At 35.5% G+C, this 15,580-nt stretch overlaps 2 protein-coding genes across 3 annotated transcripts; one reads left to right on the top strand and one right to left on the bottom strand.

Moving 5' to 3' along the window:
• Nucleotides 1–1,241: 1,241 nt before the first annotated feature.
• Nucleotides 1,242–2,811, bottom strand: LOC117684517 (dynein heavy chain-like). Its single transcript, XM_066065877.1, has 2 exons — nucleotides 2,779–2,811; nucleotides 1,242–1,811 (listed from the first exon to the last, which is right to left on the bottom strand). The coding sequence occupies exons 1-2, from the start codon at nucleotides 2,809–2,811 to the stop codon at nucleotides 1,242–1,244; spliced, it is 603 nt and encodes a 200-aa protein (XP_065921949.1).
• Nucleotides 2,812–6,370: 3,559 nt separating this feature from the next.
• On the top strand, nucleotides 6,371–15,106 carry LOC105330171 (uracil nucleotide/cysteinyl leukotriene receptor). Of its 2 annotated transcripts, none has more exons than XM_066066453.1 (2): nucleotides 6,371–6,545; nucleotides 10,481–12,361. In XM_066066453.1, the coding sequence occupies exon 2, from the start codon at nucleotides 10,494–10,496 to the stop codon at nucleotides 11,472–11,474; it is 981 nt and encodes a 326-aa protein (XP_065922525.1). In that variant the 5' UTR covers nucleotides 6,371–6,545; nucleotides 10,481–10,493; the 3' UTR covers nucleotides 11,475–12,361. The 2 variants fall into 2 exon arrangements, with proteins under 2 accessions (XP_065922525.1, XP_011430069.4); XM_011431767.4 differs by having other exon boundaries at nucleotides 6,372–6,545; nucleotides 10,481–15,106.
• Nucleotides 15,107–15,580: the final 474 nt, after the last annotated feature.

Consider the following 15,580-nt stretch of genomic DNA (forward strand, 5'->3'; position numbering starts at 1 on the left):
TGACAAAATGACGTACAGAAAAGAACAGATGTAAACACCGATCAAGGCCAGCCGACAGCGGTACGTGACGGTGTAATGGTGTTTACGTCCCGGATGACGTGATCAGAATTCAACATGTCTTCATTAAAAAAAAAAAAACCAATCGCGTATGTAGAAATAATTTGAAAAGGTAAAAAACAACACACAGAAAACACTTTTAATAATCGATCGACGATTGTAAAGTGCAAGTTGATATTAAGAAATAACAAGCACCAAGGGCAAACCATCGTTCAATTTCCGAGAGAAACACTATTTTGAAAATACTTTGAAAAAAGAAACAAAGCATTTTGTAGTGATAGTCAAAATTCAATACACTGTAGACTGAATTTCGTAAATTTGTTGAAATAAAGTAGTCCGACAACATGTATACATGTATGAGAGAATAGGAAGACCTTTACATAAAGAATCCAGACTTTTTCAATAGCGTAGTCAGCATTTTGTACAGAGTAGACATAGACAGACTTCTGAACAGGGTATTCAAACTTTTGAATAGAGTGGTCAGACTTTTGAATATAGTAGTGAAACTTTTAAATAGATTAGTCAGACTATTGAATTAGGTAGTCAGACTTTTGAATAGAGTGATCGGACTTTTGAATAAAGTCGTCTTTTATATAGAATAGTATATTTCTGCATACATTATAGTCAGAATTTTGAATGTAGTAGTCGGACTTTTAAATGTAGTAGTCGGACTTTTGAATTAAGTAGTTTCACTTTTGAATAGATCAGTCAGACTTTTGAATAAAGTAGTCAAACTTTTGAAAATAGTAATCAGAGTTTTGAATAAAGTCGTCTTTTGTAGACTTTTGCATAGAGAAGTATATTTTGGCATACATTATAATCAGACTTTTGAAATAAGTAGTCAGCCTTTTGAATAAAGTAGTTTAACTTTTTAATAGATCAGTCAGACTTTTGAATAAACTAGTCAAACTTTTGAATGTAGTAGTCAGAGTTTTGGGTAATGAACTCTTTTGTAGAGTAGCTTTAATTTTGTAAAGAGAAGTAAGAATTTTTAATAGAGTGGTCAGACCTATAATAAATTAATAAATAATTAATTAATGAAGTAAGACTTTTTAATGAAATGCATGTAATAAATTCTTTTAATAGTTTTGAGTGAGACATTCAAACTTATGATATAGTGTCAGACTCTTGTTTAGAATAGCGTTGTCATGTTTTTGTTTAGAGAACACAGACTCTTTTATATATTAATCAGCGGTTCTGTATAGTGTAGTCAGAGTTCTGTATAGTGTAGTCAGAGTTCTGTATAGTGTAGTCAGAGTTCTGTATAGTAAAGTCAGAGTGTAGTCAGAGTTCTGTATAGTATAGTCAGAGTTTTGTATAGTGTAGTCAGAGTTCTGTATATTATAGTCAGAGTTCTGTATAGTGTAGTCAGAGTTCTGTATAGTGTAGTCAGAGTTCTGGATAGTGTAGTCAGAGTTCTGTATAGTATAGTGAGAGTTCTGTATAGTATAGTCAGAGTTCTGTATAGTGTAGTCAGAGTTCTGTATATTATAGTCAGAGTTCTGTATAGTATAGTGAGAGTTCTGTATAGTATAGTCAGAGTTCTGTATAGTGTAGTCAGAGTTCTGTATATTATAGTCAGAGTTCTGTATAGTATAGTCAGAGTTCTGTATAGTATAGTCAGAGTTCTGTATAGTGTAGTCAGAGTTCTGTATAGTATAGTGAGAGTTCTGTATAGTATAGTCAGAGTTCTGTATAGTGTAGTCAGAGTTCTGTATAGTGTAGTCAGAGTTCTGTATAGTGTAGTCAGAGTTCTGTATAGTATAGTCAGATTGTAGTCAGAGTTCTGTATAGTATAGTCAGAGTTTTGTATAGTGTAGTCAGAGTTCTGTATAGTATAGTCAGAGTATAGTCAGAGTATAGTCAGAGTTCTGTATAGTGTAGTCAGAGTTTTGTATAGTGTAGTCAGAGTTCTGTATAGTGTAGTCAGAGTTCCGTATAGTGTAGTCAGAGTTCTGTATAGTATAGTGAGAGTTCTGTATGGTATAGTGAGAGTTCTGTATAGTATAGTCAGAGTTCTGTATAGTATAGTCAGAGTATAGTGAGAGTTCTGTATAGTGTAGTCAGAGTTCTGTATAGTGTAGTCAGAGTTCTGTATAGTATAGTGAGAGTTCTGTATAGTATAGTCAGAGTATAGTCAGAGTTCTGTATAGTGTAGTCAGAGTTCTGTATAGTGTAGTCAGAGTTCTGTATAGTGTAGTCAGAGTTCTGTATAGTAAATATAATATTTAACTCCTGTATCTTATAACCACCAGCTGTGTCCATATTGACAATAATTACAATTCACTGTTTATATACCGGTAACAGTTATTATTCTTGGAAACTTTCAGCGCACACAGAATAAACATATTTTCATTAATGATGCATGCATCCAAGACAAATTACTGACAGAAAAATAATAAGACTACATGGCATCTGATGAGATATTAATGAATGTTAAAATCCACGTCATTTGTACCACTAATTTAGACTCTGTGAAATTAGGTGTGTGGTTAGTGCTTTTGACATCTACTGATCCTGCCGTTATATAAGAATGTACTATGTTTGTTGTGTCAGCAAGAGGACTTGGCCACACATAGGCGTCGGAACCGGGGGGGGGGGGGGGGGGGGGGCTTAGCCCCCCCCCCCCACTTTTTTTTGCCAAGGTATATCTAGCATGATAGAGGGTTCAGCCCCCTCACTTTTTTTCGCAGGAAAGATTAATGTACCTAAATAATTTACCTTGAAAGATTGCGAAGTTGGATTCAGAAGCATACTAGCCCCCCCCCTCCCACGGATTAGGAATTTCATGATTTTGGAGAAAAAAAATTGGGTAAGTAAGTTTTTTTTTCTTTTGGAAGTATAGGAATACCCCCCCCCCCCCCCCCCCCGGATTAGGATTTCCATGATTTTGGGAATTACTTTTTTCTCAATATTTCTGAGGATTAGTCTAGCCCCCCCCCCCCCCCCCCCACTTTCAATTTGCTTCCGACGCCAGTGCCACAATCATCTTCAGAAGACGTTGAAATTGGCCATGTACTTAGAAGGGACTCGGACAGCATCATAGTGACAGCTTACTTCTGGACATCGGAGGGAAAACGGAAGAGAGGAAGACCCAAAGTCACTTGGCGGCGGACAGTGGAAGCAAACAAAGGAGAAGCTGGGACACACTGCAAAAGATAGCCAGTGACGAACAAGCGTGGAGAATCCTCGCTACTGCCCTATACGCCAAATGTGTCACGGGCAGTCAGTAAGTAAGTGAGGAAGTATGTTTGTTGTACACTCTCTGTTCACCCAGCCGAACTAACATCTGACACTGAGTGAGGCGATCCTAGATTGGAGAGATCTGATAGTAACTGTAATGTTTCTCGAATATTACACCTGTGCATTTACTTTAACAATCATTGTACATTTGTTATGCATCATTACTTAACGTAATACATGAATTCAATTCCATAACCATTGTACATTTTAATGCACTTTAATACGTTTGTAAAAACAATTTATAATTGAAATACATATGAAATATTATCACCTTATACATGTACATAACTTACATGTATAATAATTTGTTATTACCTCATGTAATACATCACAATTCGATATGCACAATTCCACATATAATACACTTATGATATGAAATCAAAGAATGCACTACATTTTCATATAATTACGTACCGTTTGTGGTAAACATTTATAAAATTCTACATGTTTGTGTGCCACACTTTTTATTATCATTGAGAGTAATTTGGTTACTTTATATCTGTTATCAACGTATGCACTACACTTACTATATCAAATTAAAAGCATACTTTTTTGTGTATTACCCTTTTTGGTATAATAGTATACGAGTTTTGATTTCCCCTAAATTGTTGATTATTCTTAGAAAAAACCCTGGTGATATCATATGAGTAATTGATTTGTACACGGAGTGCTGATAAACAAGATGACACTTAAATATATAGTTTTTGTTACGTTTATCTATCAATAGAATGTACATCTGAGCCAATTAATGTTTAACGTTCGATAACTCTTTCATAATGTTTTCCGTGGCAGTATTATCTTAATCTTATTATGGAAAACTTATAATGCTACTTTTTCTTTTAATAAACTGAGAAGTGAATATCTGTCTCCAATTATCATAATTCTAGTATGAAGGGTAGCAGTGTCAAGTCTTGGATACACAGACCACCCCCCCCCCCCCCCCCCCCCACCCCTACTACCAGCACTAATCTTGACCCTAACGAGAAAAATGAAAAATAAATCTGAATGGAAAAGAATTTATAATTAGAAAATGGATAAAAAAGAAATGTAACCAATCGTTTTTAACTGTAAACCCCATCCTCCAGTTTTGGTGCACTACAAGATTTGAAATCAACACTTGTTTTACAATCTCTTGATTTCGTCCAAAATCAATTCTTTAATCCAAAAAGAAAATATATAATGTGTACGAAAACTAGCTTGATACAAAGTTCCTGATAAGATATTGTAAGATTGAGCTTTAGTAAGTTAATATAAACACATTTAAATTTAGATTAAGGGCCTTGTATACTTATCAAAATTACAAAAAATCGTTTACAAAGTACAAATAAACGGAGGTTGTATGAGAAAATTTACATTTTCCAGTGTCTTTGTTATATAACACTACCAGAATTGAACGTGTAGCATATAGTTCAACACATTCATCAAGTTAGTTGATTATTGTGATCGGGGCATCATCAAATCTTTTACAGGCTCTTCATAAAGTCCTTCGGGCTTTACTGGATTTAATCATGCCCCCTCTATAATATTCAAATAATGATTCCTCATAACTAAAGTCTTATATTTTATTAGTCCCTACCAGTTTTCACCGGAGGGGACTATAGCTTTCCTCTGCGTCCGTCCGTCCGTCTGTCCCACTTCAGTTTTCCACACTTTTTTTCTTTATGCGTTTGAGGAATAATATGAAATTTGCTGAACAGCTTCAAAAATAATGTCAAACTACAGATCAAGTTTACACTTTTGTAGCATCTGGTTGACATATTTTCGAGAAAATTCATTTTTTATTTTCAATTTTTTAATGTTCGGGTTCGATATTCTGCATACCAGTGCTTCCACAAACCGGTATTCAGGTTGCACAACACTATTAATTTTTACTATATATTCTTACCAAAATTACGCAACTTTAGATACGGGTAGCAAGTTTAAAACAAACTTCTGGGTAAATTCCTCTTTACAACTTTTAAAACAATTGTTCCTAACCAATTTAGTAGCAAAAAACACACAGCCATCCACATAGGCACGAGAGTTTGTTTACATCAAAGTTACACATGTGCTTGAAAATCATGTCCGAGCCCTTTCACACCCCTGCCTAAACAACTGGCATCAAAAATTCAAGTGTCCTCGTATTTTTACAAGGGTGGGAAAATCAGGCATTTTACATGTTGTTTTCTATCTCATAAAAAAGTACAGTCCCTGTCGTTGGCGGAAAACTCCTAAAAACGAAGGGGAATTCGGGAATTATTTTCACTCAGCCATGTTTTGACGTGAACCTTCGAAAAAATAGTGTTGTGATACCTGCAGGGGACGTGTATTGCTTATGCAATACTCTCAGATTGCTTGTTTTTATATGATATTGTATGCTGTTTTATAAAGCTAAATTAATCATTAGCTCCAAAAATGAATAATAATTATAAAATAATGAATTAGTGATTTATAATAAAACCTAGTATATGTTGCCTATTAATAATTTGCACACAATTTTTCTTTCCTATTTTGATATATGTGTCACTCTAATTTCTGTACTAGAAGGAACTGAAACACTGCCTCCTTTTTCTATCATGATGCTGATCTACCAGTTATGGGATATATTTGAAGTGTCAGAAAATTTAGGAATGAATTTTCAATTACCTAGCTTTAAGGTCTCATTTGCATCAAGTGCACATCTAAAATGTGAAACTATCACCAATTTTAGGTTAAAAAACCATGTAATCAAAAGAGGTCTGGTGAATAAAACTATTCTATATTACAATTGACCATCACTAATCCTAAATAGGTCCAAGGATTTATTCTTCAGCTTTAGTACATAAACAATCATTTTCCAGAAGTGTTCTAACCGATCGAAAACGTATTTTTGTGTTCGACTAACAAAGCAGAGGGTCAGACAGATAGGCTACCGTACAATGATATGTTCCAACTGTCTTAACATGGCGCGGATAAAATGAATAAAATCAACAATACTTAATAGATTATTCAATTCCCTTACGTACTAATTTCAGACGCGTTGCCTAGATTACTTTTGAGCTATGTTTTTGTATATAATTGCTTCGTCAGACAGCGTTTGTCGTGTCTCTCTATAATCTTGGCTTAGCCGTTATTTCCGTGAGACGCAGAACACATATTTAACGTGACAGGGTGGGAGGCAGAATTACCGGAACGGCAAGCTGTTGCTACAGCTCCATCTAACGGAATCTGAAGCCCAGCTGAGACGAGGAGAGGTGTGGCGAGGGACAGTTAATAACGAGAGAGAGGTAGGACAGTTTGTTGGGACAGTTAATTGCAATTAGGGATTGAACACGAAAGATTGTAAAGCATTTGTTCTGCCGAGTGATAAATTTAGTTGTTTGGCAGTTTCTCAAATAATCGCTAAAACTGAGCTAGTGCTTACATGTTTAGTGAGAAAAGTATAAAATCACTGAAGTTGTACACCGGTACTTAATTTACGATACCACTTCAAATAAAAAGGAATTATTCTTCATCTTCTATATTTAAACATCGTTATCTCGTATCAAAATTATTTCAACAAAGATGACCAAGAATATATTTCGAACGCTCGACGTGTATTCATGGTGCTGTAAATAAGCTTTAATAAGGCGACTTATAGAGGCCAAGATAAACTGTTGCGTCACTCTGGTACAATGCCTCGTAGCAATGCATAGTTAATGGGGATGTCATGATAGATTTGTATGTAGTTGGGCAATATCGTCGGCGATATATCTAAACAGGTGTATGTACAATTGCCGTGATAACTGAAATAGTGATAAAGCGTGCTTTATATTTTTCTATCAATCCGTAAACGATACATCTTAGATAACTGTTCTGCATTATAAAATTACAAAATCTAGTCAAATTTGTTTTGAAATGCAAATTCAACCAGAGGCCCATGGGCCACATCGCTCATCGTTCCCAATATAATTCAAAGTTAAACATTGACCCCGTTTGGGACCCCAGTATAAGTCTTGGATAACAATTTAAACAATTTAGAATCTACCTTGTCTAAGAATGCTTGCATACAAATTGTAGCATTGTAACTCTTGAAAAAAAAAAGATTTTAAAACATTTTCGCTATATATTTCTGTGTAAAACTTTGAACCTCATCTTGCGGCTTCTAAATATTAGTCCGGGGTTAACAAATTCAACAATTTAGAATCTAAATTATTTGACTATGATCGCATAGTAATCTCAAAAATTGTAGCATTGTAGTTCTTGAGAGGAAGATTTTTAAACATTATCCCTATATATTCCTATATTAAACTTTGAAACTCTCTTGGGGCCCCAATATTAGTAGTGTAGGGGTCACCAATATATAACAATTTAAAATCTACATTTTATGAGGATGCTTGCCTTGTTATCTCACAAAATGTAGCTTGCAGTTCTTGAGAAGAAGATTTTTAAACAGTTTCCTTCATGTTTCTATATTAAATTTTAAACCCCTCTTGAGGCCCCAGATTTAGTCCGGAGGTTACTTTTTTATCAATTTAACATCTACATATGAGGATACTTGCATAGTAATATCACAAATTGTTGCATTGTAAATTTTGAAAAGAAGATTTTTAAACATTTCCCTTTATATTTCTATGTTAAACTTTGAACCCGTCTTAGGACACCATTTTGAGTCGGGGTGGGGGTGGGGGGGGGCACGATTATAAAAATTTAGAATCTGCATTATATGAGGATGCTTTTATAGTAATCTTAAAAATTGAAGCATTTTAGTTTTTGAGACGAAGATTTTTAAAACTTTTTATCCAATATATTTCTATGTTGATATTTTACCCTCTTGGGGCCCCATTTTTAGAAAAGGGGTGCGATTTTAACAAATCAGAATCTACATTAAATGATGATGCTTGCCTAGTAATCTTACAAATTGTAGCTTTATAGTTCGTGAGAAGAAGAATTGTAAACATTTTCATTTTATGTTTCTATATTAAACTTTGAACCACTTTTGGGGCCCCAGTTTTATAGTCCGGAAGTCAGGACTTATAGAATTTAGAAACTACATTATATGAGGAGGATGCTCGCCTGGTAATATCGCAAATTGCAAATCTGTAGTTCTTGAGAGGAAGATTTTAAAAATATTTTCCCTTAATATTCTTATATTAAACTTTGAACCCCTCGTGGGACCCCAGTTTAAGTCTGGTGGTCACGATTTTAACAATTTAGAATATCACTATATATGTAAACTTTGTTGTAGACATTAGCATTTCTGGTGCAGTGGTTCTAGAGAAAAAGATTTTTAAATTTTCACCGTTTTGCAGTTATTTCTCCTTTAAAAAGAGTCGTGTCCTTTACTTTACAATTTAGAATCTATTTTTCATAAAAAAGCTTTGTACCAAGTTTGGTTAAATTTGGTCCAGTGGTTTCAGAGAAGTCAGAAATGTGAAAAGTTTATAGAGAGACAGACAGATGGACGGACAAACAGACAGGTGATCAGAAAAAGCTCACCTGAACCTTATTTCAGGTGAGCTAAAAGTGTTTAATTAGTAAAAAAAATATTTAGATTGTAACCGATTGTAACCATAAATAAATGCTTGTCACATCTTAACAGACCTACTGTTGATCCTGTTTATTATTTGTTTGTCTGAAAGCGTCAATGGTTTGTGCTGTAATGGGAAGGAAGCATCTCTAACCAGGGCGATGATCTCATCACAGATTTAATCGAAAGTTTGACAGGTACTTGCCGTCAGGGGGAGACAGGGTACACTCAGAGGGCTGTGAATCATGACCTGTCCAATCAGAGATCATCAGTGCTGGCTAAAACTGTCGGACAATAACATAACAATAACAATAATAAGACATCCGGGTCTTATAAACTTTTGTGACATGTTGTCCAAAAGTAATTGCTATATTTTTTGTCCATCTTGGTGCTTCCATGCAACGACGCTAGTGTAATTATAAAAGTCTTTGTGACATGACATTTAATACTTAAAATAATGTTGTTGAAATTTTACAACGCAATCGATACAGCTTGGCGTTTGTTGGGTTATATAGTGTGACTTTGCTCTCATCCAGGCTTGGGGTAATGCTAAATGTAATGGTAATGCATTGCAATGCATTACATGTTTTCAAAGTAATGCTAGTAATGTGTAATGCCACAAATTTAGCATAAAAAGTAATGGTAATGAATTATATGGCATTACTTTGCTTTACTAAGCTTTTTTATGCAAGTTCATTTTCATAAAATTGTGATGAATTTATAACCTGAAATTCTATTTGTTTTAAAATTGTTTTAAAGAAGAAAAATAATTCTTGAGATATAAATTTTTTAGTTGTATGAAAAAAATAAAATAAAAAATCCATTCTTTAATCGTAAATATAACTAGCTATATAAACATAGTATATAACATTTTAAGAGTGTTGTTATTAGGAATTGTATATCATTTGAAAAATTTACTCCAATTAGTTGTGCATTTAATGAATTCTTTACTGTGAAGAATGTGTCAACAACACACAATGCCCAAAGGATAATCTAAGTATCAAAACAATCTATTGTTTTAAGAGGTGCTAAACACCCCAATCCCCACCCTTCTCTTGGCTGTGTTCCATTAGAATAGAGAACAGACATATACCCTTAAAAGCAAAAAGAATGCATTTTCCAACCATGATCTCTGGAAACTTAAAACGTCCTTCTAGTATTATAACCCATTTGAAAATAATTTTACTCTCTGTCTGTCTGTCTCTCTTAATACCTTTGAAACTTTGATGATTATAAAGTGCAAGCGCAATCTTGTATAAGTCATTAAATTTGAATGTGACAGTGAACATGAACCTGTAAATATGTTTCAGCGTGTTTTATATAATTATGAAATATTTGCGAAAACCTTTATTCAGCTTTTAAATTACTTTTTTAAAACTTATTGACTTTTACAAAGTAATGGTAATGGCAATGCATTACTTTACAATGAAATGCATTACTTCAAGAAAGTATTATCAAATTTATAAAGTAATAGTAATATAAATATTATATAACTTTATAATGTAATTCGCCCCAAGCCTGCTCTCATCAAAGGATCTCTGGATATTTTGTTTGAATATCAAAGAGTTAGTTTTAGCAAAACCAATTAGTTTATTTTGTTTAATCTAATCTGAATATAAAATATATATATATTTTGTTAGCCAAGTATACTAAAATAGCTCGTACCAACTAAGAGACCATGGCATTTATGTATAAAGGTATAATCTTTTGCAGTTCCACTTTGTGGATGATGTTTAACGGTTCGAGCAACTCCACGGATGATCTTCACTGTACTGACGAGCTGGCCCGCCTGATCCTGTGTCCGCTGATCGCCGGGGTAGCCCTGCTGGGGAACGTCCTGGCCGTGCTGTCTATCCGGGTCAGAGACAAGTTCCGGATCCCCACCTACGCCGCCATTTCCTGTCTGGCCGTCTCCGACTCACTGGCCGTCATCTTCCGGTTGGCCCGAGCACTAACCTGTAGGATATGTGTACTGTATTACGACACTCGGACCTGCCTTTCGGGCAAGCACACCCTCTATGACAAGTTTGGAGCGATAGCAAGTATCCCTTCCTTTATCTCAATCCACAGTTCATTTTGCCATCTTGTACTTTTCTCGGTCATTAGATACATCATCGTTGTTCACCCAATGTTCGCGCACCGCTACTTAACCAGTGGTAAAGTACTGAGGTATTCCGGGTTAGCCTGGATTGTAACGTTCGTCATCAGTTCCGCCTACGTGTATTGCTGTGTCCAATTCTACCTAGAAAACGAATGGTTCATCAAACGATTTGGATACATAGACCTTGTCAGCGTTTTCTATTTGTTTCTTATAACCCTTCCGCCTCTGTTAGTCTTGCACATCGCTAAAAAGAAATCCATACCTTCTACCTTGACTGAACAGGTGAAAAAGATGAATCTAATGACAGTCTCTATCTCGGTAATCACGGTCGTCAGTCTGTTACCCACAATAATCCTTGCCACCCTGCTATTCCCAGAGGTGGACCCTTTAACTGAAGACCAAGTAGAAACGTTTATGACAGTCGCTCAACTGACCTTTTTCCTGGGACATATGATGCACCCTGTGTTATATTTTTGGATCCACGTGGTCCAAAAGAAGAGGCAGAACCTTCGTCATCACCATACCACACACAGTGATGTCCATCGTGAGTCGGCGATTCCTATGTGTGGTTCCAGTCAGTACAAAACAAGCCTGGTCGTCAAGTAAAATGTTTCCTGGATAAAAGTAATGTAATAGCCATTATAAATGTGATGGACAAGTACACTGGCGAGGCTCCCTGGATAGAGTTCAACCACTTATGAATATGGTCGGGTAACATACCGACGAGATTGCAACAACTTTGATGATATTCAGATAACTGCTGAATAAAGATCAACCATGTGTGTTGATGTTCGGGGACATTTTCAAGGACTCTCTGGATAAAGTTCAGCTATTCCCGCTGATCATGTGTTTAACAATGATACAAAATAAGATCGCCACATTTCTCAAAACAAGGTATGTTTGGTAAACGCTTTGGTCCTGACATTGAGAAGCTCAACGGACCAGTTTGACGCTTGGTCTACCTATTTCAGTGACATCATGACGTAGTAATGTCAGTGACATTTGACCCTTGTTTCGGATCCTTCGGTTGTCGAATTTGAAGTCTACATATCATATATGTCGAAAGATGTTGACAAAGTTAGCTCAGACGGGCAAAGAGATGGACAGTTCTAAACATGTTCAACAGACCTGCTCCATGCGTCCACTGAATTTGAGGACATAGCTCTACTATTCATTGTGAATATTTGGTTATAAACAATGTTGTTTTCATCTTGAGCGGAGTGCTGCTGAAGAAATACAGGGTAAATAAAAAACTTAAGTAGATTTGTGATATCCGTTTCTCTGAAAATCAACACCCTTTCTTAGACAGAGTGATAATGAAAACCTTGTACTAGAAATGACACAGTAGATATTGCCATCTCGGTAGAATGCAAATATCTATTACATCTATTACAACATACTGTTGATGGAGGCCGTTAATATCAAATTCCCTAGCCACGCCTAGCATTCCATTTTCCATAATTCATTGTTACTAAAGAAAAACATGCAATCTTTTTAAAGGTGTTATTATATTATTTCGTTTTCGTGGATAGAGGATAAAATTTGATTGACTGCAGTTTAAGAATAACTGTAAGACCAAATTTCAGCAATCATAACTAGTACAGCAAGCGAGGACGTGTTTGTTTAAGAAAAAAATGTAACTTTTCATAAATCAACCATAAAAATTCATTCCACCAAAAACCCCTCGGGAATGAAAATTTTAAGAGAGTTACCATGGATACGAAATGGCGTTTCAAAAATAAGATTCTTCAATCGATAAGTACCTGTCATTAAATTTCGTTCATTGCAATGACGTTGCAATAAAAAAATGATTATTGAAAGTTGAAATGGTGAGGGGGTATTTTGGTTTAAATTCCTTAAGACTCGTTTTGTATATGAACAAGTAATATCTATTTATTAATTTATCGAGTAATATTTATTTATGTTTTATTTATGTGAGGTTACTAGTATTACTTTTCAGTAATTATTTTGTTTGAATGTACGACGCTGTACTTAGGAGCGAAGTTCGAGAAATTATTTTTGTATACTTCGATTCATCTAAGATGGTTTGGTTAAAATAATACTAGTATACTGGCGGGGTTTTAGTAAGACTCGTTTATATTGCATTACTGAATTAGTCACACATCGATGCCTCTACGCATGCGTCGAGATGGTGTCGTTTAGAATTACACGTTGATAGTTAGTGCAGCAGCTGCTTATTTAATGCTCATTTAATGGGTCAAAGAGGTGAATGGAATGTGCGAGAAAGGGCTATATCTGAATACCATACGCCTCGGTTGTTTATATCATCAATGCTGTTTATAAAAAAAGAAAGTCAAAGCTTTCGGGTAAACATATGTATTTAACATTCATCATGCAATGTATTTTTCTTCTCAAAGAACATGGGCGAATAAAATGGCACAAACGCCAAATCACGAATTCGTAAAATACAGTGTCCAATTTTAGGGAATCTTATTTTTTACTTCAATCAGGATTGTACAAAATTAATACATAGCTGTGAATAATTTTTAATTGATACATGATAATTATATAATTTTTGCTAAAATGATTGTATCAGTTAAGAGGAGAGTATAAATACATGTACAATTTATGCATGCATAAGAAAAGAATTCAGCGTTGATAATTAATACGCTCTAACCAGTAATTTCCCTCTGAGAAGGATTTGAACATACACCTGTGGCGGACAGTGTTTGATGTCTAATCACCAGGGGGCGCCTTACAACAGGTGTTTTATAGCGTACAAAACCAGAGAAAACAACAACCACAACAGTGTACAAACAAAGTGGACTTATTTTGTTGTTCATCTTACTGTTAAATTCGACGTAAATTTTATTTGTCGTATTAATTGGTGGACTGAAGCTCAAGTGTGCGGCAGATGTCGCATAATTACTGTAACAACGTAAATGATTTCTACTGCTCAATCAAAGCACGATATCCTCCCAGAATAATACGGCAATTTGCTGTCAACACACTCGCATGTCTACACTTCATAGGGCAGTTTAGTTGGGAGAAAATATGAAATGACAATTACATTCAAACTCGGGCGTCCAAGTTTTCCAATTCGCATGCAAGAAGCTTGGGAAAATGAACTTCAATTTGACAATGCCGAACAAATTTCTACATCTTGGATTCGGTGAAAATTCTACTCGAGGAAATGGATCAGAAATGACATTCTGTGATTCTGATCTAATAGAATGGAGTCATACTCATGAACTGTTCACATGCATAGGGATAGCGCTAGTAGCGTTTAGCTGTGTCGGAAACTCTGTGGCAATTATCTTCATTGCGAGAAACTCTTCGCTCCACACCCCCACATATACGGGCATTGCGTGTTTAGCCCTCTGTGACCTGATAGCGGCCATTTTCAGGTTTCTCAAGTTCCGATCGCATGCCATCTACATAATTATCAATGGTTGTGTAAATAAAGGACAATTCATCATGGATGACACTCTCTCCATTCTCTCGTTTTTTACGCTGAATTCATCCTATTTCCACCTGATCATGGTGTCTGTGGTTCGGTATAAGCTGATTTCTCGTCCTTTTAAGACATATGTGGGTTTAGACTGTAGAAGGGTGGTACAATACTCCATTGTCTGTTGGGGCCTGTCCGTGATCGCTAGCATCGGCTATGGTCTCAAAGTATTAACCATCAGCCACGTCAAAAATCACGAATCTGACGTCATAGAGATTGCGTTTGTAGTGTACCTGTTCTCCATTACCATAGTTCCTCTACTAACAATTCACATTTTAAAAATCCGTAAGCTTCGGAAGGCGCTCGTGGTCAACAAGCGACAAGAAGTGCGCATGCACACAATGATGGCAGTGATTTCTACCACCACCGTGGCCTGCATAGTCCCCATAGCGGGCTTGCAGGTCAACAAAGCGCTCGGGGATGCCACCCAGGCCCCGGCCCCCGAAGAGCTGTTCATTCAGGGTCAGCTCTCACAGATTTGTCTGGCGCTGAATCACGCCCTCCACCCTATTCTGTACTTCATGCTGTCAGAAGTGAGTAAGAAGATGACCAAGCCGCTATCCCAGAATGACGTCATCAAAAAATGTTTACTTATCAGTGAAAACTCAAGACGATTAAAGTCAATCATTTAAGTGTGAAGAGTAAGTAAATGTAAGTTTTGTACAAATTGTTTTATACGCTGACTTTTTTCTACTTATCTATTTAACAGAATTGTTCCATTGTGTAAAAATTGTTTCAAAAATCAATACAGTTTTTCCCCAAATAAAGTTATAGATAATTCACCGATTTATTTTTAAAAAAAAATGTACAAAATATTAAATATAAAAAAAAAAAGTTTTTGAAAACACGAAAGTGCACGGTATTTTCTAGCTCCTATAATGCTGCCGTTTAGTTTTCCTTTATCCCACAAACAAAATCCAATCCAATCTATCAGCTCTGATATCTATGATCGATCTATGTGAGCATGTTCACACTAATTCACCGTTCAGGACATATGTTGTACCATGCTAGTGTTCCACGGTGCATTAATTAATGCCTGATATATCTCAGGACAAGCTTACAGCATCAGATAGAGCACAGCTTTGTCCAAACATTCTGAAATCATCCGATATCTAGTGATTTATTACATGTTAAATAATTAGCAAAAAAAGAAATGGAAAATAACACGAAAAATCAATAACATTTACGTAAATTCGTCTAAAAATGTAAAAAAAAAAAAATTAAATAAATATGTTTTAAA

Source organism: Magallana gigas, chromosome 7, assembly GCF_963853765.1.
Source record: "Magallana gigas chromosome 7, xbMagGiga1.1, whole genome shotgun sequence".
Lineage (NCBI taxonomy): Eukaryota > Metazoa > Mollusca > Bivalvia > Ostreida > Ostreidae > Magallana > Magallana gigas.